Source organism: Talpa occidentalis, unplaced genomic scaffold (assembly GCF_014898055.3).
Source record: "Talpa occidentalis isolate TD23 unplaced genomic scaffold, MPIMG_talOcc4v2.1 talOcc4.8, whole genome shotgun sequence".
NCBI classification, from domain to species: domain Eukaryota; kingdom Metazoa; phylum Chordata; class Mammalia; order Eulipotyphla; family Talpidae; genus Talpa; species Talpa occidentalis.
In genome coordinates this window covers 72,391,830-72,414,345 of record NW_023605194.1, presented here as the reverse complement: position 1 = coordinate 72,414,345, position 22,516 = coordinate 72,391,830, and the positions used below count along the sequence as shown (strand labels likewise).

General features: G+C 47.4%; 2 protein-coding genes across 3 annotated transcripts; one reads left to right on the top strand and one right to left on the bottom strand.

The window, feature by feature from the left end:
* Positions 1–1,190: 1,190 nt before the first annotated feature.
* Positions 1,191–8,026, top strand: IL24 (interleukin 24). Its single transcript, XM_037497719.1, is given in 6 exon segments — positions 1,191–1,307; positions 2,793–2,981; positions 4,632–4,688; positions 5,596–5,676; positions 6,903–6,990; positions 7,959–8,026. Coding segments are annotated over 6 exon segments (600 nt in total).
* Positions 8,027–8,318: 292 nt separating this feature from the next.
* On the bottom strand, positions 8,319–22,179 carry FCMR (Fc mu receptor). Of its 2 annotated transcripts, XM_037496390.2 has the most exons (8): positions 22,143–22,179; positions 16,926–17,261; positions 15,768–15,899; positions 14,226–14,439; positions 13,001–13,134; positions 12,488–12,643; positions 12,076–12,134; positions 8,319–9,975 (listed from the first exon to the last, which is right to left on the bottom strand). In XM_037496390.2, the coding sequence occupies exons 1-8, from the start codon at positions 22,177–22,179 to the stop codon at positions 9,847–9,849; spliced, it is 1,197 nt and encodes a 398-aa protein (XP_037352287.1). In that variant the 3' UTR covers positions 8,319–9,846. The 2 variants fall into 2 exon arrangements, with proteins under 2 accessions (XP_037352287.1, XP_054546123.1); XM_054690148.1 differs by lacking the exons at positions 13,001–13,134; positions 14,226–14,439; positions 15,768–15,899.
* Positions 22,180–22,516: the final 337 nt, after the last annotated feature.

Genomic DNA, 22,516 nt, shown 5'->3' with positions numbered 1-22,516 from the left:
TAAGATAATAAAATAGGATGATTTTCTTCTTAAGATTCAATTTTATTCTTCTGCTTGTTGATTATATTTTTCATGTCATTCTTCTCCTTTTCTGTGTCTTCTCCTATATCTGTAGGTTTTTTAATTACAGCAATTCTGAGTTCTTTATCTGTCAGGAAGAGAAATTCTTCCATGTCAGCGTTGTTGGGTTCTGGAGGCTGACTTTCTTTCTGTGGTGTGCTGTTCACCATTAGTATTTTTCTTTCTTTCCATTGTTTGCTTTCCGGTTTGTTCTAGGTATAGGACCGCTGGTGTGGTGGTGGGCGTGACTCCCTTTTGGAGGGGGTTGGGGGATCTGCCCGACCCACTGTGGCTGGTGGGTGGAGGTGGGGATGGGGTTCCCCCAGCTTCCATCATCCGGACCACTGCTACCAGGGTGTGGGGGTCACTGGGGTTTAGCTGAATATCAAAAAATTCTCACTCAGCAAAGTTCTACTAACATTTTGTACCAGGAGGGTGGAGGGAGAAGAGATTTGATTCTGAGTCTCCGACTCCTGGGTTCCGCGTGAAGAAGTCAGCTGCTGCTCGAGGTCGGCAGTTGCAATTGCTCAGTCTTTGTTTCTTCACTAAAGTAGAAAAATCATAACAATATATTTTAATACCAGTTATGTGAATATGTGAACTGAGTATTTTTGGCTTGTGGTTGATTGTGGTTACTGAAACTGTGGAAAGTAACCCCTAAAATGAAGGGGTACTACTGCACAGCACCTCTGTGTTGTTTTTGCATTCTGCCCTCTGGTGGGGGGGAAGTTGGTGCAATTTTTCTTTCTTTAAGATGCATAAACTGAGGCTCAGGGTAGTAAGAGACTTCCCCTGGCTACACAGGCAGTGGCAGAGCCAAAGTCAGATCCTGGGGTCATCTCACCCGATGCCTCACTGTCTTAAAGCGAAGGGTGAAGAGGAAATGAAGTAATTTTCCAGGCAAACATGACCAGTTTCCCTTTCTCCACTTCCCTCTTCTTCCTCCTCCCCCCAGCCCCCCCTCTCCAGCTCCCATATACACAAATCTCCACAAAGCCTTCATTGCCTGCACATCTTTACCTTTGAAACAACTTTCAGAGCTGGGACAGGAACCTTCTACTCAGTTACACCCCAATTGTTGAATGGTCATGGTGTCTGCCCAACTTTCCCCCTCCACAGAAGAGCCAACCATGTGCAAACAGCAAACCATTGACATCAATTTCAAGGACGAGATAAGCTATGGAGAAGTCCTGACTTACTTTGAAATACTAGCCGGCTGCGTTTTTGGCAATAGTGGGCTGGGGATGGTAAAGTCATCCTCTTCAGGGTTTATGCAGAGCTAGATACAACTGGATGATGAGCTGCTTTCTTCAACTTAACACCAAAAGACCTTAAGCAAGGTAGAAGGAAGGGTAATGATATTATAAGCCCAGAGACGAATTTTCAAGAGACACTGCACATCTGTGGTGTCTGAGGGAACAGAATGGAAGAGCGCTGAGGGAGAGACTGAAGCCCAGACCTGCAAGACAGAGGATAATGGACTCTTTTCCTACACCACCGCTTGGGCCCATGGCAGTCATTTCAAAGACAGGACCTTGGTGATCCTGTCCAGCTCAGGGGTAGAAGACCTAGTGTCTTCAATAAGACCTAGTGTCTTATTTCAGTGCCTGAAATAAGAAAGGTTGTGGTTGTAGAAGGAAGAAAGGGACAGAGGACAGAAGAAAGGAAGAAAAGCAGAAGGCAAATTCTCTGCCTACAGTTATAGTGTTACCTTCCTCCAGCCTGGGGCTCTGCACACAGTCATTCCTAATTGGCACTTTAAAAAAAAAAAAAAAAAAAGATTTATTTATTTATTTTTACAAGAGCTAGGGTACAGGCCAGAGGCATGGGAGGGTGAGAGGATTCACCAGAGACAGAGCAGGGAGCAGAACAGGCAGACAGGCCAAAGACACTGCTGAGAGGAACAGTGGGTGAGACAGGAGAGGTCTGCTGCACCATGTTGGGTATTTCTCTGGCCGGACAGGAATCGAACCATGGGGCAGAGGCTGTGAAGAGCTTCACAGCTTGGCGCTCAACCCCCTGCATCACCAGGGCACTTTAGTGGAAGGTTTTAAAGGTGACTCATCTGAGATTCCTTTCTATTGTTCAGTTACTTGGAAAGTTAATTCCCAGAACCAAGAGTGAGTTGGTTAGCTGAGGTGGCAGAATGAGCATGTGCCTCTGACTTACTGTCGGTGCCCCTCCCCATGGGCCAGGATTAATATCTTGGCTTCCTGTGATGGGATGTCAGAGAGCCTTCTCCTAGGGGACGAGAAAAAACCTGCCAACATGTGCCTGGTGATTAAGGGTGGCACTCAGTGATGTGAAAGCCTAGTTAGGTTCTCTATCCACTCCCAAGTTTGGATTCCTTATGTATGTTCTTTGGCACATTATAACCACTCACTTTTTCATACTTCCTGGTCAAATTCTGACCAGCAAGTGGTTGGCTAGAGAGAAATGGATCAAGGAAGAAGGTGCAGGGTGTGTGTGTGATGGGGACACATGGTAGTGGAGGGCGGAGGGTGAGCAGCAAGACTGCATAGTGGGTGTGAGATTGAGGCAGAGGACACACCCATGCATTCCAGCAAGGTCACACATTTGCACATATTTTAACACTGAGAACCCACCCTTGTCTCACCTTTCCCCTCCGCGTGGCCCCAAGACTTGTTGCATAGAATCAAGGAGTATTACTCCAGGGTGTACTGCTCCCTGGTCAGAGGACTGCTTCGTTGGCCTTTCTCTCTTTCTTCCAGTGGTTTTTCTTTGTTGCTGATGGGGCCCCCCGTGAAGATGGCTGCTTCCCCTGCCTAAGTCTGATCCTGCTTCATTGGAGCCAGGGGTCAGCAGTTCAGGGCCAAGTATGCCAATTTGGACCCTGCCAAATGGAGGGGGTAGTTCTCCAGGAATTGTGGGAGGCCTTCCAGGCCATGAAGGACATTGTGGTGAGTGGATTGTTTGTTCTGGGCACAGCCGTGCAGGTTACCATGATGGATGATCTTGTCTTATGATTCTGTAGCTTGTTAATCACTTTCTTATGTAATAACTTTTTGAGATCAGAGGCCTCACAGGCCCCATTTAGTGCATGAGGAAATTGAAACTCAGAGAGATGTGGTCAGGCTGTAGTAAAATAAACAGAACCCCAGAGGAATAAAGAGTAAAGAAGGCCTGACTCATTCAGGCTTCATTTACATCCCAGGGGACATAAAACCCCACCAAAGGAAAGTCATGGGAAATCCTGAGACCCACTGAGTTGTCACCTAGTGCTTTGCCAGCGTCTGCTAGTCTGTTACCACCTGCCTAGGCCTTGCTTCTTCTGGTGGGGTGAGGCAGCTTGTAAAAGTGGCTGTGGATCTTTCCTGGGCAGGAAAGTTCTCCATTGTGCACACTCAGACATATGGACTCCTTCCACAAGAATCCAGAGTCAAGGCAGAAAGAGGGAGCTTGAGGAACAGCATGGAGGGAGGGGAGTCAGACACCTAGGCATGATCATGACCTTGAAATCAGCTGGTAGATGACCCCACCTTACCCCATTGTCTTCTTTTTCTGCACAGTGAGGGGGAAGATGAATGAGATCTCCAGATTCTTCCTCTCAAGGATTCTTTGGCTCTAAATCCAAGAACCAAGTGAGTTCAGGGAAGCTCCAAGGGCAAGAGGCAGCCCCTACCCCACCCAAGCCCCCTTTTTATCCCATGCCCACCCCCCACAGAATATGGATGCAAGCCTTGAACTTCATGGTTTTAAACTAAAGAGGCTTGTATATCATCCTGTTTCAAATGACTAAAGGAACCAAACAGTTTCTTCATTGAGACTTCTTGTATCCCTGTGATTCCATCTGCCTCTGGGAGTCAAGCTTAGTGATTTTCTGTGGCTAGAAACTTGTGCCTCTATGTGGATTCCCCAGCCCCCCTTGTTGTATTGGCACCCAGAGTTGCAGCTGGTCAAGCTAAATGCAGAGTCAGGCAGGGGGCATCTCACCAGGACAAAAGTCTTGGTATGAGGATGTCTGTTGAAAATAGCAGGCAGACATTATGGCCAGATTAGCACAACCAGCTAGACCTCCTTCACAGGAAGTTAAGTGTAAGCAGGGACTAGAGATAGGATGCTTTGATCAGCTGCAATAATGGAGCCCCCAAGGAACAGCTCCAATTCACCCCCCTAGCTTGTGCCAGACAATTACGCATCCCCAGTCCACATCCCCACCACGCATTTTCCTCCACACATTCCTCCATGGACTTGCTCACCTTCCCTGAATCTGATATCCAAAAAATGTGAGACTGGCCAGGAAGATAGGTGCTGCATCTCCATAGGTGTAATCCCCTCTAGGTCTCTGTCACTACGTGGACTTTGAGCTGACTTTGCCCTGTGCCATCCCAACGCTGCCGCCCCTCGAGGCAACACCTTGACTCCAGAGGTCAGCTCTGGATAGGTCTTTTTGGGTCCTACTGAAATAGTCTTTCAACCTAACACAGCATCTCTGGCCTCTGAGATTTCACAGACTGGTTGGATTTAGGGGTTTGGGACAGCAGGACATATTTGTAAGTTTGGTTTGTATGTCAACCCCCACTCTGAAGACATCTGTTCTGTTTCTAAAGGAAGCTCGGGGTAACATCACAAGTGTCCAGCTGCTGTGGAAGAAGGTTCTGCAGAAGGTATCAGTAATTAGACCTTGGGGAAGGACCACACCCCTTCTCTGTGGATGGTGTCTGTGGAAGCTTCACTTCTGGCTAGACTCAGCCTACACAGGACAGGGTGGGGTAGTGAGGCAGAGGTTACCAATGTCTGGGGTCATCACCAGTGTCCGGGTTATGTAGTTCGTGAGTGTGGTATCATGAGGACGGAGGTGGGGGTTTCGGCTTAAGTAAGTTTTTACCTAGAGAGTTGCCATCACTTTATTTCTCTTTTGCTGTGTGACCCAGTGGGCATCTGCTTAGAGATCTTCCATGTCTATCCTTTTTTCGCATTCATTGCTGGCTCATCACACACCTACTTAGTCAGTGAGCACATTCTTACTAAACCTATGCAGGCTGAAAGGTCCTGAGTCTCATTCTGGCACTCAAGGACCTAGAGTACATCCTGTGTTCAAGGATGTTAGTTTTCTCTTCTCTTTTATTCCTCTTCTAGTCTTTTCTAGAAGGAAATGCTCAATCATCAAGTTCTGGGTGATTTCATAGTCCACCCCCATAGCTATTAGAAAGGTAATGCGGTGTGGTAGAAAACATTAACCATATGGGAATACGGAGTCCCAGGAGCTAGGCCTGTTTTTGCCACTGACAGGCAAGTCTCTCCTCTTGGGATCTGTGATTCCTCCCGTAAAACAAAGGCTCCATCTACATGCCCCTGAAGTCTCCTGTACGTATAGCGATTATCAACATTATAGATCACTGGCTCCATTGTGCTTATCTTGCCTTGTGTGACATGTGGGGGCTGAGTGGACACAGGCCTCAGCTCCACAGTGACCATGACCTTTCCCAGCATGAAGTAAGCTGTTACCTTTTCCATGCCCTACTAAATACTGTCCATGCCCTGAATACTGTTTCCAAAATCTGCTTTGATAAGGCAGTTGAATTCAGGAGCCTGAAGTCATTCTCTATTCTGGCCAATAACTTTATTGTCATCATGTCAAAACTGTAACCCACTGTGAGAACAAAACTGGCCCTGGGCCAACGGGAAATGAGCATGCTCCCCTTCCTCAGCTCCCACTCCATGACAGAGTCGTGGGTGTCATGGTGATGGAGGAAAGAATAGAAAACTGGAAAGGAGGTGCCATAAGACCAGAAACCTGACTCACATGAGGAGATGGGTGTCAAGGGAAGTAACATGACCATTAACCCAGCTGTAGAGATCAAGATCCTTAGGTGCCAGGGCCTTATCTCAAGGCATAAGACCCAAGCAGGATCAGATGCTATAGGGAGTGGAGCACAGACCTGAGGGTAAAGATAAAGAGATTGGGCCCATTGTGGAATCTCCAGTTCCTTTCAGATTCTTCATAGTTATCCAAAACCAGCAGCAAACAGGCCACTCCACAAAGGTGTGAGAGCCCCTCCCAAAGAGAAGAGGACTATATCAGTCACTCTCTGCACTGGCGGGGGTGGGGGAGCAGCAGTCTTCCTGCCTTCCTGCCGGCCTGTGACTATGCAGGTGCTCCTTTTCACCAACTCTCTGTCCCTCTGCAGGGCAGCAGCCTCCTGCCTGCCCGTGAGCTGTGGCCATGCCTGGGCTTCTCTTCACTGAGCTCCCTCAGCAGAGGCAGCTCTCCTCAAGGCCGCCCGCCTGCACCCATGCAGACCTCTTTTAACAAACCTGTCCCTTTCAGGGCAGCTCTTCTACCTGCTCGTGTCTATGAAGTGTCCCTTACTTTTCTGTCCCTTTCCCTAATAAACCTGCTCTTTAACTGTAACTGACATCTCTATCTCGTGGAGAAATGCGCCTGGGAAACTCGCCGCGTCCCGTTGAAAGGGGAGTTCTGGTGATACCTTTCCCAGAGTGAACCCAAGGACCTTGCATTCCTAACTCCAAAAATGACATGAATGGGTAAGATTCAGGCTCCGGGCACCAGCAGTTCTGGCCTCAAGTCCAGGTCTGCTTTAAGTAGCTGGGTGGCCCTATGCAAGAAAGTCCAGCTCCCTGGGCTTCATTTTTCTTTCTTATGAAATGGGATGACCACCCTACCCGGCAAGAGTGCTGAGAGAATTAAAGGAGACAGACCCTGCCGTATAGTGAGAGCTCAACATTGGCTACTTTGAGGACTCAGGCATGCCCTTTGAGGCCTTGGGAGTCCCTCTGGCATCCCTGGGAAGGAGTGGGAGGAGGTTTAGTTATGTTCCTACCCAATGTTTGACACAGTTTTATTTTATGTTATGCAGCAGGAAAATGGGATGTTTCCCGTCAATGAGAATGCACACAGGCAGTTTCTACCATGCCAGGGACCGTTTAAATAGGTAATCCAGGCCAGCAGCTGAGTTTGTCCAACCCAGCAGTAGACAAGCCTTGACTATCACGACTTCAGTGGGGGGGGGGGGGCGGGGGGGGGGACGACGACGACGACGACTCTATCAGGCTTGTCCAAAGCCACCTGACATAGCAGGAGCAAAGGGATATTTGCATCAATTAGCAAATTGATGAGTGCAAACAATTAGCATATGTTTGCATAAGCCCCACAAACAACATGGCCTATTTTTCTGCCAGTTTTCAAGTCAAAATGTGACTGCATTGCTCTACAAATGATTTCAAATGATTTCACTACAGGGCACTTTACTGTGAAAGAGTTTGATGGTTACTTGAGCTGGGCAATAAAGAGTCAGAAGTGAGAGAGAAAGAAGGGAGCCCTGAACCCCATCTGCAGGGTCTTCCATAATGCTCAGACGGCCTAGTTGGTAGAAGAAAAAGTTGTGGGAAATTATATATATATATATATATATATACACACACACATATAGGTGTGCTTGTATACACACACACACACAAATTAGAACAATGAAGAAAACCCCAATTTCACCCTCAAATTAGCTCTCTCTAAAACATCTTGATCACTGTTTTTGAGGACTAGATCTATCAGCCTATAAATAATGGTGCATAACACAGAATGGAAAGGGGCCACTGGGCCTGCGTGTCCACATGCGCACAGTGGTCTCAGGAGGTGACCAGATCCACCCTGCCTGGAACTCTGCACCATACAGTTTCCCCTTGCTCCTTACGGGCTGCTGTCCACTCCATCTGTTCTCATTCCTGAAACAGACAACACACATAGATGGGGGACAAGTATGGGGTGGATGAGCTCATCAGAGGCTATCCCCAAATTGGCAGCCCATGATTTGGAATCAAGCCAGTTTGGAAGTGGTGGGTGAGAAGGAGACCTATTCTGGGTGCTCAGATGGGAGACTTTTCAATTCTCCTTTCCTTCTGGTTGGACAAAGGCACAGTTCTGACCAACGCCTTCGGAGAAGTGGTCATTCTCTTAACCTGGATGAAGAAATTCTCCCAGCTCTAAGTACCCAGACCAGGATACCCTCCTCATCTCCATATCATTTCAAATGTGCGTCTCTTCCTTTGATATTATTATCTTCATACCCTTGACCATTCATCCTACTCTAGGCTTTAGACTTATCCTCAAAGTCATCATTCTTCAATTGGCCCCAAGGTCAGTCATCCCTCGGATGCTGTGAATAATCTACAGAGTGAATTCCTGTATTTATTACAACTCTAATTATTGTCCATGTTTTAATTGATGCTGTATTTATTTCTGAGACAGTTCTGTACAGGCAGCAGCGACGGTGCCCCATGCTTCTCTTTCATCCTCCATCATGCTAGCAACCAGGCTGGCAAATGTTTAATAAACTGGATTTTTATTTTTTTGCGTGTTTTTGAATTGTTGAAGAACAATGGTGGGTGCTGGGATATGAAGTTGAACTTAAGAGCATGGAAATAACACTGTCATGAAATCTGCAAGAACAAAGCATAGGAGTGGTGAAAGAGTGAAATGAAAAAAGATATAATGTAGATCAGTGCACAGCAAAAAGCAGGCTCTCTAAACATTGCAGTCCCCACCTACTCCCACATCCCCTCAGCTTGGAAGCCCCCCTTTCTCATCCTACTCTTTCTTCCATCATCTGCCAGTGTCAAGCTCACGTGGCCGATGGTGTTGCCCTGGATGTACTGTTCAATTTGTGATGGGTTCCTTGCTAATACAAGGCAGGGACCTCAAGTCTGGCAGTCTCGCCATCCACAGACAAGTGTCCAGTGAAGCTGAATTGTATGTCCGGGAAAAGCCTTCTATTCAATAGTAAGACTGGGGATTCTCTAGTCTCAAGCGCTAGCTGAACTTTGTAGTTAACTTTGATCCAAAGATATGTCAGCTTACGTCTAGCTGAAAAAACTTTAAAATATATATGGGAGGTTGATGTTTCTTCTTCTATCTCATAAGTGCTAATGCAGAAACCCTGGGCCTCAAGGAATCCCAGGTCATGTACTTTCCATAAGTTACTTTGCCATAAGTTACCTGGATCTGGCAAAGAGATGAAAACAAAGAGATGTTAATAGTTTTGACCAATGTTAAGTACACAAATATCAGTGCTAGGTTATTGAAAAAGGATAAAGTGATGAAAAAAAACAATTTCTAAAGAGGGGCTATCCTGGGGGCCAGAATACTTATGTGCATCAAGGGAGGATTTTTATATATATTATACAAAGAGGGAGATTTATATGTATCATGAATCCTAACCACCATGGTTCCAAAAATGTAGAACCCTTCATCACATCAAAATAAATTGTTCTTAGCAGATGACATGAGATTATAGATGCTCACTGGTAAAGTGCCAGCTTTAAGGTCAGGGCAAAAAAATCTCCTCCTTCTGTTTTATATCAGGTCCTTCCTAGCTCACGGAGCTGAGGCATGTCCTCAGGGTGCAGCCCAGGCACCTTCAATGGGTGAGGCCCAAGCCTGGGAAGGGCTCCTGAAACAACAGCGAAGCCTCTGCTCCAGTCCTAAGTCACTTGGTCTAGAGCCAGGGCAACAAGGACACTGTACTTACAGATACTGTGAAAACCCCATTGCCAAGACTTGGAAAGGAAGTAGGTAACACTGGGACACATTCTCTGCATGTCAGAGTTCACCAGAAAACCACAGGACACTACAAAGGTGTACAAGAAGTATTGGGGGGCATGACCTATGCTCAGGGGAGACAGGAAGATACTGGAGGTGGGATGTGGGAGGCTCTAAAACCAGAAGGAGGAGCAGGTATTGGAAACCAGCAGGCAGATGAGGCTCACTGCATCAAGGTCTGGGCCCAGGGTATCAGCCAGAGAGGTGAGTCAGCAGGGAAAATTGACGTAGTCATCTGGGTCAGTGTCCCCCACCTTGCCGGCACGCTGGTGGTGGATGCTCATGTATTCATTGCTGGTCTTCAGAGATGGGGCATGGAACCAGGAAGTTACAGATACCTGGGAAGAACCAAAACAGGGTTTTAGCTTCTCACCAGGCGGATTTCCACAGAGGGAATGGGGCATGTGTATGGTTGCTGACTTCAAAGACACAGGGGTGGTTGAGATTCATCAAGTGGCTCAGCTCTGGAGATTTTCAGGGAGGTGTCTTACATAGACAACGGGAAAACACTAAGATATAACATGGGCAGGAGATGCTCAGACCAAAGTCACGTGGCTAAGCATAGGTCTGAAGGAGACCCAGCTACTAGGGTAATTTCCCCTCTGGGGCTGTATGACATGACTTGTGGAATAAATATGTGTCTTCTTAGGGAATTATTCAAAGTCAAGTGAATCATCCTCTGCACTTCCATTGGGCTCAGAAAGGGCACACCATGTCATGACAGTGCATTCTGGGAAGGGGCTGGGTGTGAAGGGGAGGAAGGCGGTGCATGGCACAGTGGTGAGCGGTGCTTCTTCCCCAGACAGAACCCACAGGAACATCTTGGAGAACAGGACTTCCCCATGACCCCGAACATGGCACAACTACTGTAACATTCACACAAGAAGGCAGAGGTGGGGACATTCATGTATTTAAACACAAGAACCAGAAGTTCAGTTCCTGCATATAGCAGGTGCTCAGTAAGAGGTCACTGAAAGGAACTGTTATTCTTGGTACTTTACCAAAGAGAATTGAGTAGCAGCTTGTTTCAAAACTATATCTCCCATTGCTCATCATTTGAGATCAATTTAATTGGCTTAAAAATATATTTCCTGTGAATGTCAAAATATTCATCACTGATTATATCCACCATGTAAAACTGTTTCATCAAGATTTTAGTATCAAATAGTGGGAATGAGACAATCAAGCAGGGAAGATAAGATATGAGCAAGGACAGGCCTTGGTGAGGGCCTGCATGGTCACAGGAAAGATCAAGAGCAAAGGGCAGAATGATGGGCACTGCAGGGCCATACCTAAGCTACTGGCAGGGACAAGGCCAAGTTCAAGAGGCTGGAGGTGTCTGGAGCAGAGCTGTTATTTATTGCTGTGCATGACACTTCCCTTTTTAGCCCGCTACATGATTGCTCCAGGGACTGCATTTCTCAGCCTCCCCTGAAGATAAGTATGCTTAGTCACATGATTAATTATGGCCAGTGGGATAGGAGTGGAAGTGCTGTGTGAAATTTTAGGGTCGTGGTCACCTTCTCCCTCTCTCCTGTGTGGTGGAAGGCAGGCTGGTCCTGCGGACTGAGCACTGACTATGACCTAGGCAAGACTCGGGTTGGTGGAGCAATGGGAAAGCCCCTGAGCGCCTGGATGACCTTATGGCTCAGGCCACCTCGTTCTGCCCCCACCCCCCACCTTTACTTGAGAGGAAAATAAATTTCCATCCATTGTTTTAGGGTCTGTTGCATTTGCTTAGTCTACATCCTCATTGAAACAAGGATATTTGCCAAGCTTAGTTTTTCCTGCCTCCTGCGGTAATAGTGTGGGCTACCTTAGAGAACATAATGTTTTCTTAATTTGGGAAAGCAAAGATGAATGGATAGATTAAAGGCTTTTTTTACCCATCTGCTAATGGCCACTGATAGAAAAATGAGTCACCTAGTCCATTCCTAGATTTCCAAAGGAAACCTCCTCCCCATGGTGTGGAATCCTGTCCACACCCTAACATCTGCCAGGCTGACACGCTTCCACTCGTGAGTAAATCCCCTCCTCTCATATTAAAGTTTACTCGGAAGCTCTTCCTCATATTCAGGTGAGGTTGGGTAGCTGCCAACACCTCAAGACCTTCTAGACCTAGAATCTCTTCCACCTGAACATCCTCCACATATTTTCCGAGTGACCATCTATCAACCCTACTAAACACTCATTGATCTAAGAAATGCTGGGCGAAAGTTACACAACTAACTAAACCTACCACAGCTGTTGGGGAGTCAGTCTACCGACACCATCAAAGACAGAAGCTGATACAACCTGTTCCCCACTCCAGGCCTGGCTGCTGCGGGGCAAGCCCGTGCCCTCGCCAAGCTGCCTCCGGATAAGAGTCCAGCTCTCACCAGGGTCTCGGGTCGGCCATTCCGGCCGCGGTTGCCAATCAGGGGCACCGCGGAGCTTACCTGCGGTGGGGTCGGGGGCGCCAAATCTCCGGGACCGGGGAGAGGTACCTCCGGCGTAACTAAGGGGGACAAGGGAGGCCGAAGTGATGAAGTGTTCTAGGGGTCCAGTTCCCCGCCCAGCCCTGCCAGAACCCCTGGGAAGGAAAGCCGGACCCCGCGGAAGCTGGTTTTCCGGGAGAAGCAAGACTCCGGGCGCACGTCGGCCACCGCGCTGTTTCTGCAGAAGCAGGTCCTCGGCCCGTGCCCGTTCGCCTATTGGTCTAGCTGTCCCCCCGCCTGAGCTCACCCTCTCCCCGCGCCCACCCGCGCAGCGTCTGCTGCCCACTTGCCCTGCCCGCTCCTGCTCGCCCCGCCCCCTCCAGCCCTCCCCCGACCCCCCAGCCCCGCGCCCGCTCACCCCACCCGGGCTCACCCGCGGAATCCGCCCCGCGAGCGCTCCGAGGGCAGGCGCTGTAGATGTTCTGGGCGCGCGGCCGCGGGGACGCGCGGGGCGCGTGGGGCCGGGGCCGCCGGGAAGCCGCCGGGGCGCGCGTTCTCACGGCCTGTCTGGAGACCCGCCTGGCGAGACCTGCCCGTGCAACCGCAGCGAAAGAGGGAAGGACAATGGAGTCAGAGGCGCATGGCCATGCGGCCCCCTCCCACGGGTCTAAGGAGCCCAGGCCGCCCCTGTCCCTGCGCCCGGGGCTCACCGTCAGAGAGCGCAGGACGCGGGGCACAGCCCTGCCCCCGCCTGAGAACGAGAGGGCCCAGGCCGCGCGTCCCCTGCCGGCCTTCTCTCAGCCCCCGCCCCGTCCCTGTCCTCCCCCCCACCCCCCAGTCGCTGCTCGTCCAAAGCGCCTGGGGTTGTCCGGGCAGAATCTGGGGGAATCTCATCACTCTGGCTTCTTAGGGCAGCTTCGCTTTCCCTGGCGAGCCCAACGCTCACGTTTCCTCCTTTGAATGACTCTTCTCAGCACCAGCCCCAGAAGCGCCGCCAGCAGGATCAGGCTCAGGGTGGTCGGGATCAGTATGTGAAATTTCGGGGTTTCGGTCCCTGACTTGTGGCCGTGGTGGAAGGCTCTGCGGAGGGAAGGGGAGGGGGAGCGGGCCGAGGTCCGCGTGGAAGGGCGGGTGAGAGACAACTTGACAGGCCCGCGGATTTGGAGCCGCCTCCCAGCTGGTCCCTTTGTGAACAGAATTCTCGCCCCCTCCCTCCCTCCACTCCCCCCAGCTTGTCTGAGCCTCATTTCCTGGGAAACGGGTGTGGGAAAACCTGGTTGACAAGGACCGCTCCAATGGTGAAACAAAACAAGGGAGATGAGGACTTGCTGCAGCAGCCACTAAACGTTAGGGCCCTCCCTACTTTCTGCACCTTAGTTTTCTCACAAGGTTTTTGAGATGCTAAGAGTTACTTCTGCCAAGGAAGTCCCCCCCCCCCTCATTAAGCCAGGACCCCTGGGAAGAAGGAGCGCACCCTGTTGCTCCTGGTTTTCCTCCGGAAGCAAGGATGCGGGTGCACGCTGGCGAGGTGGCACATACTGATAGCACAGTGCCCAGCACATAGTGAAGACTAAGACAACGTGGCTTGAATTGATGCGCACTCTTTTCCACTGGTAGATTAGTGTAATTTACTGAAACTAGGAATCAGGAGAACTCGTTCTCCTTGAAAACATTTAGCCCCCATGACTTCAGTTTATTTAGCTATAAGACTCAAATGATGTCGAAGTGAGGAAAGGGTTCCTTAAGCCAAAGTAAATCCAATTTGAGGTGTTTTTGAAGTCTGCTATGATGCTGTCCCCCTAGTGGCCCATTGCATCACTTTCCTGGCTTGCTCTCCTGCCTTTAGACCCAAGCTGGCAAATCGGAATATAGAAAGTGAGCTGCAGATGTAATATTAAATTTCCTGGTAGCCACATTAGAAAAGCAAAAGGAAACACAAGAAGGTTATTTTAAGTTAATAGTTCCGTAGTTAATTTTATTCTCATTTAGTTCCCTATCAAAACTTCTGAATGACTGTTGGATGACTGGCAGATTTGGGGCTCATTTCTACAGGATTTCCTGCTGAGGCACTGACATGTATTCATAGGTATTATATGTCATGGTGGCCCTCTAGAGATAAAGTGAAACTTTGCTGGGGTGCTAGTCTATCCTGGCTAGCGGAGGGCTCTTACCTCTGCTTGGGGTGGTGGATGTCACTGGTTGTCTGGGGCTTGAGCAGCCCCTTCTGAGCTGAGGTCTTTAAGGCTTCGTTAGATGGCAGGACGGTTGGGGGATTGGTACCTGCTACCAAAGATGCCCTGGAAACTTGAGGGTGGTGAGTGGTTGTGATGATGGAGGAGGGGGAGGGTGCTGGAGGAACCTTGGTCCTCAGAGCTGGTGTGGTTACTGTAGGAGATAATAAGAAAAAGTCACTTTTCATATATACTCGCCGGCAGGGTTGGTTTACCATCACTTTCTTAAATTCATTCTAACTGGGATGTCTTTGTTTTTGCAGTCCTGGTGGCCTGAAATAACTTCTTACCATGTCCCCTGCACCTAGTAAATTCTACTTCTATTTGCTTCATACACCATTTTATCCAGGAAACCCTCCTTGACTTTGAGGCAGAAGAGCTTGTCCTCTGAGTATGGAGAAAACATTGCTCCTAGTTCAATTTCCACTCTGCCTTTGCTATACTTTTTTAAAAAAAAATTATTTATTTATGCATACAAGAACTGGTGTACAAGTTAGAGGTGCAAGGGGTGAGAGGAGTGAGACAGAGTGACCAGAGACAGAGTGAGGAATAGAACAGGTAGATTGATGAAATACACTGCTGAGGGGAACAGCAAGAGACAAGAGAGGCCTGCTGTGCCATGGGGTCACCTTCCTGGCCGGGAATCAAACTTGTGCTGCAATGGCTGCAGATAGCGTCATAGAACTGCGGCTTAACTCCTTGCACCACCAGGGAGGCTCCTGCCTTTGCTAAATTTATATGCTTATCTCTTCTCCCACATCCCACCTACCAGCCATCACCTGGGTATAAGATGCACTCAGTTTATCCTTCTTGGCATCCTACAGGGACCCCTGATGTAACAATGTTCAGTTAATGTATCTATCTCACAGGGTAGATGTGAAGATATGGAAATATTGCATACCAAATGCGTTTAAAACAGGAAAATGTTTTACATTGTAATGTAAATGTTTTACATTTTACATTGAAATTACATTGAATTACATTGAAATTACATGGAAATTACATTGAATTACATTTTTACATTGAAATTACATTGAAAATGTTCTACAATGTAAAAGTTTCATCAGTTTCATCAGAAATTTCATCAGATTTATCTTTTTATAGCAAAAGAGCTGTTAAAATCACTCTCTGCTAGCCAGTAGAGACAGTTCTAAGGGAGCATGAGGACCTCTGGTGGGGAAATCTCTGCACTACCTTGTTGTCTGCAATCATTCCTAAGAACTAGATTTTGTGACTGGAGCCCCAACGTCATTACTAGTGGTGCCACCTGTTGGTGACGATTAAGTTCTGAAACCAGCAGGCTGTAGGATGATGTTGAAGGAGGGAGACAGCCTCTTTCAGGGATCACATCTCGCTGAAGGCAGGGTAATACACACTTGAGACTCAGTTCTGCTCTGCCGGCCAGTCTGTGAACTGAACACATCCCCCTTCTCCATTTTCATGTCACATCAACTCTTCCACTCTCACCCCATGTGAACTGACCTTTGGATATAAACTTAGAAGAACTGGAATGTGCAGGCATCTGGACCCATGGGGCCATTGGCATATGTTGAAATTCATGAAAGCGCTGTGTAGGCTCAGTAATTGGCTCCTCTTCTGAGAATGGTGCATACTCTGTTGGAGGCAAGAGGAATACACTGGTGTGCCCCGGGAGGAGACTGAAGCCTGAAGGGGCTGTTGCTATGAGCTGCAGCTGACTCAGCCCGGGTGGATGGCAGTGAGGGGATGATGGCAGGATCCACCTAGAGGGGAAAGGGAACTGAACTAATGGCTTCCCTAGAAGACATATTCTTTCAACCTAACACAGTCAGTTTTCCCTAGAAAACTATCAGAGGTGGGCCTCCCCTGGTGGCACAGAGGTTGAGCTCTGGGCTGCAAAGCTGCCCGTAGCCTCTGCAGCGCCGGTTAGGTCCCCAGCGAGGGTCCCACATGGCGCGCAGACCTCTCCTGTCTCGTCCGCTGCTCCCCTCAGCAGTGTACTTCGTCAGTCTGCCTGTTCTGCTCCCCGCTCTGGCTCTGGTGAATTCTCTCACCCTCTGGTGCTTCTGACTGTACCCAGTGCTTGTATAAACAAACAAACAAACAAACAAATAAACAAATAAATAAATAAATAACAAAAACAAACAAACAACAAAAAAAAAGAAAACTATCAGAGGCCCCTGGGATTCTAGGCTGTTGAATTAGTGCCACATATATGAGAAGAATTTGTTGGAGAAAAGGAAAAAGATAGAACTTAAGAAATAAAAGGAAAGTATCAGATTACAAAGTAACAAGTTTGACCTGTAAATGTGGCTTGAAAAATGAGTGTCTTTCCTATATACTTGTGAGACAGTTATTTCCTTTTACTTCCAATTTCCTTTAGTCTCAGAGCCTCGTGTTAAGCTCAAAACCCACCCCCTTGTTCCCTAGTCAGATGCATATAATCCAATATAAGGAGAGAAACTATCTTGTTGCTTTCTTAAAATTTACATATAACATTCTGGGGACCATGAAGTTAATTGTCTATTTAGTGTCAGCTACAAAAATCCCAGTTATTATTGAACTGGCAGTAGCTTCAGCGTCTGTTTCATGGTTAATCCCACTTTTGTTGGAGGAAACATTTCCTGGGTGGGCTGAGTCTCCGTCAGGTGGGGCACCTACCACTGCGGACATTCAGGATGACTTGCTGGGTCCTGCCCCGGTCTGTTTTCTGGCCTGCTCCACATGCATAGATGCCACTGTCACTCTTGGCCAGATTTGTCACCTCAACTAGGTACACATTCTTGTTTGGACAATATTTCAGGGAGACTCGTCTCTTGTATTCCTTCTTGACAAAGTTCTGGTTGGAAATCACAGTAGCACATATTCTAGAGTCAGTCATCTTCCGGCACAGATATATCCGCATGTATGTTTTAGGAAGCGGGCACTCGATGGTAATGGATCCACCCAGAATACCCTCCAGCTTCATTTCTGGGAGGAACCTCAGAGCCCCAGAAACTGTAGGAAGAGGAAATTAATGTAGAGGATGTGCCATCCGCAGCTAGAGACCAACACCAGCCACGTCCCCAACTCGAATCCTCTTTCCAAACACAGCCCAGGAGCCAGTCCAGTCTAATGATCATCCCCAGAATGAGTCCTATTTCCATTATCAGCTTAAGCCTCAGCCAGCCCTTGCATGAAACTGGTCTCTTACACTCCCCTCATCCAACCCCATTTACAGCTTTAGTCTCGCTCTGTGTTCATTCCCAGGAGTATGCCCAGAACTGAATCTCAGCCAAACCTTAATGAAACTCTCAGCCTCATCACCAAACCTATGTGACCCAGACACCAAAAGATCCCCCAATATAGTTAAGACTACTGTCCCACTGTAAGGAGAGGTGATGTGCCATGGTGACTCAAAGAAGTATGTGACTCCCAAGTGACTTCAATGTGTTAGGAGGCATGGTGTGGTTCTGCTGTAACAGGTTTTCCTTTTTAATTTGGTTTTGCTCATATCTGTACAGCCAGAATAACCACTCCCCAGCTGAATGAACTCAGCCATTCAGCAAGTGCTGACTGTCCTTCATGTAAGAGTAACACAGCTGGCAACCTCCCCCCACAGAGCAAGGCACTCAGTGTGTAACATGTGAATGGCCGCTCAGCAGCACAGTCAACCCCATGGCAGAGACACACAGGGTCTCTTGGAGGCAACCTGACCCAGGCTGTGGCAGAGGGATGTTGTCATTTGAGGAAGACTTTCTAGAAGAAATGATATCTAAGCTCTGACCTAAAGGATTTTGGCATAAAGGGCAACTGAGGAATGATGATGCTCTTCACTGAGGCAAGGGACGTAGGAGGGACAGCGAGGGCACACGTGAATGTATTTGTACAGAAAATACGAGTGGGGGCTGTGGAGCAAGCAGGGACAGTACAATGTATTCTGTGAATCCCTGACATTAAAAAGCTTATGTTTTAACCAAGGAAAGGCAGATTTACTGCAGTTGAGGCTGCTGGAGTAGAGGGTGAGAGTGTGTATAGCTCTCAGCTGTGTGAGCCCTGTTAAGTGTCCGCATATTTTTGGGAAGAGGGTTTGCAGGGCATAGTGTGTGTATGGGGTGGAGAGAAGTTCACCAACTTCCTAAAATTCATCCACAGAGCACCATTATGAATATCTCCAAGAAGCTGAGCTAAATAATGGGAGTCAGGATAAGAAGTAAACTTGAAGGTTCTGGGTGAGCAGAGAGACTTGAAGATGTTCTGGGCAGGGAGGAATGTGGACAACAGTGAGTGGTAGAAACCATGTGGAGTGTGAGATAGGAGTAAAGAAGGGGCTGAAGGGAAGCACTTACAGGAGCATGCTAAAACCTAAATGCATAGCTGCTGTTAAACTGATGGAGAGAGGTGCCAGTCAGAGATGCATGATCTGACATGGAAACCCTCAGAGCTGTAAATCATCAGAAACTCTGATGTGTGAGAGCCTCCTGATTGGAATGTGCTAATGGAAGGATGACCTGTTCCAAGGACAAAGACCCCATCAAAGGGGTGTGGGAATCATCTGATGTATCCAGACATCCCACACCTGAGTGTTAAGCTCATTCTGGACAGTGAACACTCAAATGTTTTTAAACCATACTAATGAGAAAGGGGTGTGTGTGAAAGTTGTTTTCCCAAGAGCAAGATCTTCTAAAATGGACAGGGACGAGACAGAGCAGAGGGGGATCATCACCACTGCAGACAACTCCAGTCTCTTCCTCAGACTTCCTGGTAAAACTGGCTTGCCCAGATCCTGTTTTTTTTTTTTCCTCCACAATTCATTTGTTGAAGCCGTATTAGGAGGTGGGAACTTTAAATGGTAATTGGGTTAGATGAAGTCAGGAGGGTGGAGCCTTCATAATGAGGTTAGTGTCCCTGTTTTCTCAATGGGCACAAGAAAAGCCCATGTGAGCACAGAGGGAGATGGAGGCCATCTTCAAGCTAGGAAGAGTCCCCCCCCCCCCTCAACTCCCACCCCATTTGTTGGCTCCTAGATCTTAGAACTTCTATCTCCTAGAATGGTAAGAAATAAATCTGTTGCTTAAGCCATATACTCTATGGTATTTTGTTATAGCAGTCCAAGCTAGACATCCTCACCTTGCAAATACTGAATGGATAAAGCACAATGAAGCTGCTGGAGACACTGGGCTCTGGTCTACAAGGAAAGATTGGTTGGCTATGTGAAAATGAACAGACCCCAACTCTCCTTGGATTTTATAGTAGGTTCTAACCTGTTCCCAAGACATAAAAAGCAGATTAACCGAACTAAGAAAAGATAGACAGAACTTCCTGATTTAGAAGTCTGAAATAGCCCTGTGTGCATACAGCTAGCTAAGATGCTGGTGACCTAGTTCTACCCTGTGCATGGTGATTACATCTTTAAAGGGTGGGGCCTAGGAACCAGCATTTAAAACAAACATTCCAGGTGCCCTTAAATTTTTGCAATTCTAGGCTCTATAACTACATTCACAAACAATTCTGGTGAAGAAAGCAAGGGGTGGGAGAAATTTTCTAATGAAACTAAACTGATTAATATTGTTATTTTCAAGAGGTGACATTAATCTCTGAACTACTGACTTGATTTTCAGTGGTGATGGCAGGGTAGGGGGATATATATATATAGAGAGAGTTTTAAAAGTCAGACTCTTGATATATAATTGGATGTAAATATACATTTGGAACATGGGGAAACCCCCTTAATTTTCATAATGCAAAATAAGGTGCAAGACTGTATGGCTGATGGTGGTGCTCTGGAGAGCAGTGGCTTTATCATCTGAAGTAATAGACTCTCAGGAAAGAAAGTCTGATATTTTCATGTTTTTTAAATGAAGTGTGGGTTTTTTAAAAAAGAATAAGGAGCATCTTACTCAATGCCCCTCTTCCATATATGCTAACTCAGTGTGTCCAGGCTGCTGCCAGCCCTTTACTCTATCACAATGAAGGAAGGCCAGTCCTTCCGCTTGTATCCTGCACCCACACTGCTCACCTTCTTTGGAACTTCTCTTCTGTAATCACCTTTTTTCTGTCCTCACATTACCGGTTGTCTTTTCTGGCATCGCCCTGGATTGCATGTGTACCCTGGGATCCCCCTTATTGAAAGCCCCCTCGGTTGACCTTTTACCTCTCCTTCAGTGGCCATCCCTCTTCTCTGTTCTCTTTCTCAACCAGACCTTGGAATATCGCCAAACCACTGTCATGCAGTCCCAATTCTCTTTCACCTATACCTGTCAGAATTTTGTCCCTGACATTCCACTGAAACTGATCTGGTAAAGGTTACTAAAACATTCTTTGTTGTCAAGTTTGATGCTCACTTCTCTCTCTTCATCTTACTTGCCCTCTCTGCAGCCAGTAACTGGACCCTCTCACCTTGAAATACTTTCATCTCTTGGTTTCCCCAGCACAGAAGTCTCAATGGCCAGTCCCTTCAATCTCCGTATTTACTTTTCCTTCTCTACCCCCTCACAAGGTTGGACCACCCTCGGGCTTGGAACGTGGGCCTGTTCTTTTCTCTGGCCTTCCTTATTCTCTCCCCACACTAACTCATTTATTCCCATGGCTTTCAATGCCAGCACTATATATGTATTTTCCCAAAACATGTCTCTCCAATCTTATCTTTACCTGCCTCTCTGATGTTTGTCTGTACTGGGACTCTACTTGAATATATGAGGTGTATTTCAAGCTTACAATGGAAAAAGGAGAACTCTTGATTTATCTTCTAAACCTGTTCTTTCACATGCTCTGCCCAACAGAAAATAACACCAGCATCCATCCAACTGCTGAGGCTCAAAACTCATCCCCACCGGAAAGAATCAAGAATCAAAAATTTCAGGATCAAGTGTATGTCTATGTTGTTATGGGTTGAGGTAAAATGGCTCAAAAGCTTACATCATGTGATGTGGTATTTCCTTATTGTGGAACTCCACAGAGAATTTCCAGCAACGTGGTTTTCCATGTGTCCGTCATGCACTGGGCCCGTGAGAATCAGGACCACCCCAACATTTGTAGGATTTGGGGCAATAGCGCCAATATTGGACCAAATACTATATATCTAAATACTTTAAAGTTATAAATCAACTTAAACTAAACTGTTGAATAAAATATGTTCTAAACTATCCTGACAAATTCACATCTTCCTTGGCTGTTCATACTAAAACATGGCAATGTCGAGGAAAACGGCCTCACACTACTTGCCTTTGGCCTCACTCTCCTTCCCTATCCCTGGCTTCTGCACATTCCACAGGGCCCTGATGCATACATGGTGGATTTTCCAGTTTTCAGGTACAAGTTCCATCTATCTCCTTACCATCTAGTCACTGGTGGCCACCCTTTGATAGGCCTAAGGGTCACCCCAGGATAGAAGACCCAGCATGAGGCTCATGTAGCCTTTGAAAGTGGAACTGGAGTCATTTGGATAAGGAGTTAAAGGTCCAGAAGTGGGGGTGTGGGTGTGGGATTGAGGCAGGCAGATCCTCTTGAGCCTTAAACTCATTGCCCCCTGGGTTTGGGCACAAATGGTGAATGCCTGAGCCCAGAGCAGGGACCCCTTTGGCCTGGCTGGAATGGTGCATTGTGGTAGTGGAACAATTCACTCCCACCTACCCCACTCCCTCTCAGTCTAAGTTTAGTTAGCCATCTTCAGTGCTCGCACTCTGCCTCTCAGAGTAACATTTCATTAAAACTAGATTCCCTCAGACTCTTAGGGTTTTCCATCTTCAACTCAACAGACATTTGTTTTCTTCCATATTCGAGTTATCATGAAGAAAGCCAGAATACATAAAAAAAAAGTGTCCTTATAGGAACAATTCCCCTACTCGTGGCCATTTCGAACCCCATAAGACATCTGAGGTGTTTCCCCACTGCACTTACCTGGCAAGAAGTAAAGCAACCAAAGCCACAGTTTCATGGCTTCTTCCAGAGCAGGGTTACATCCAGGAGCCCCGGGAAACAGGGGCAGAGATCCACTGCTTGCCCAGGGGCCTGTCGCAATCTGCTGATTGTTTCAAAGAGATTTCTGGCCCTTACAGATAGAAAGGCTTGAAAATGAGGAAATACAACCTGTCTTGATTATAACTTGTTTTGATAGCCCAAAAAAGAAACTACCGATAAACCACAGCGGAAGTCAGGTTGAGAAAACATGGGTTCAGAATGGGTTGCCAGTGTTTGAGGTACTCAAGATGGTTACTTCAAACTGTTAGAAATCAGCAGGTTTAGTATTTCTTTGACCTCCCATGCTTTATGTA

Excerpts from the sequence above, each read along its gene's own strand:
- FCMR (XM_037496390.2), bottom strand. The coding sequence starts at position 22,179 with ATGAAACTGTGGCTTTGGTTGCTTTACTTCTTGCCAG. Across the intron at positions 13,135-14,225 it reads ATCCACCACCCCAAGCAGAG|AGCCTTCCACCACGGCCACA; the intron begins GTAAGAGCCCTC and ends TTCCCTCCGCAG. Across the intron at positions 9,976-12,075 it reads CGCCCCCGACCCCACCGCAG|GTATCTGTAACTTCCTGGTT; the intron begins GTAAGCTCCGCG and ends GGTTCTTCCCAG.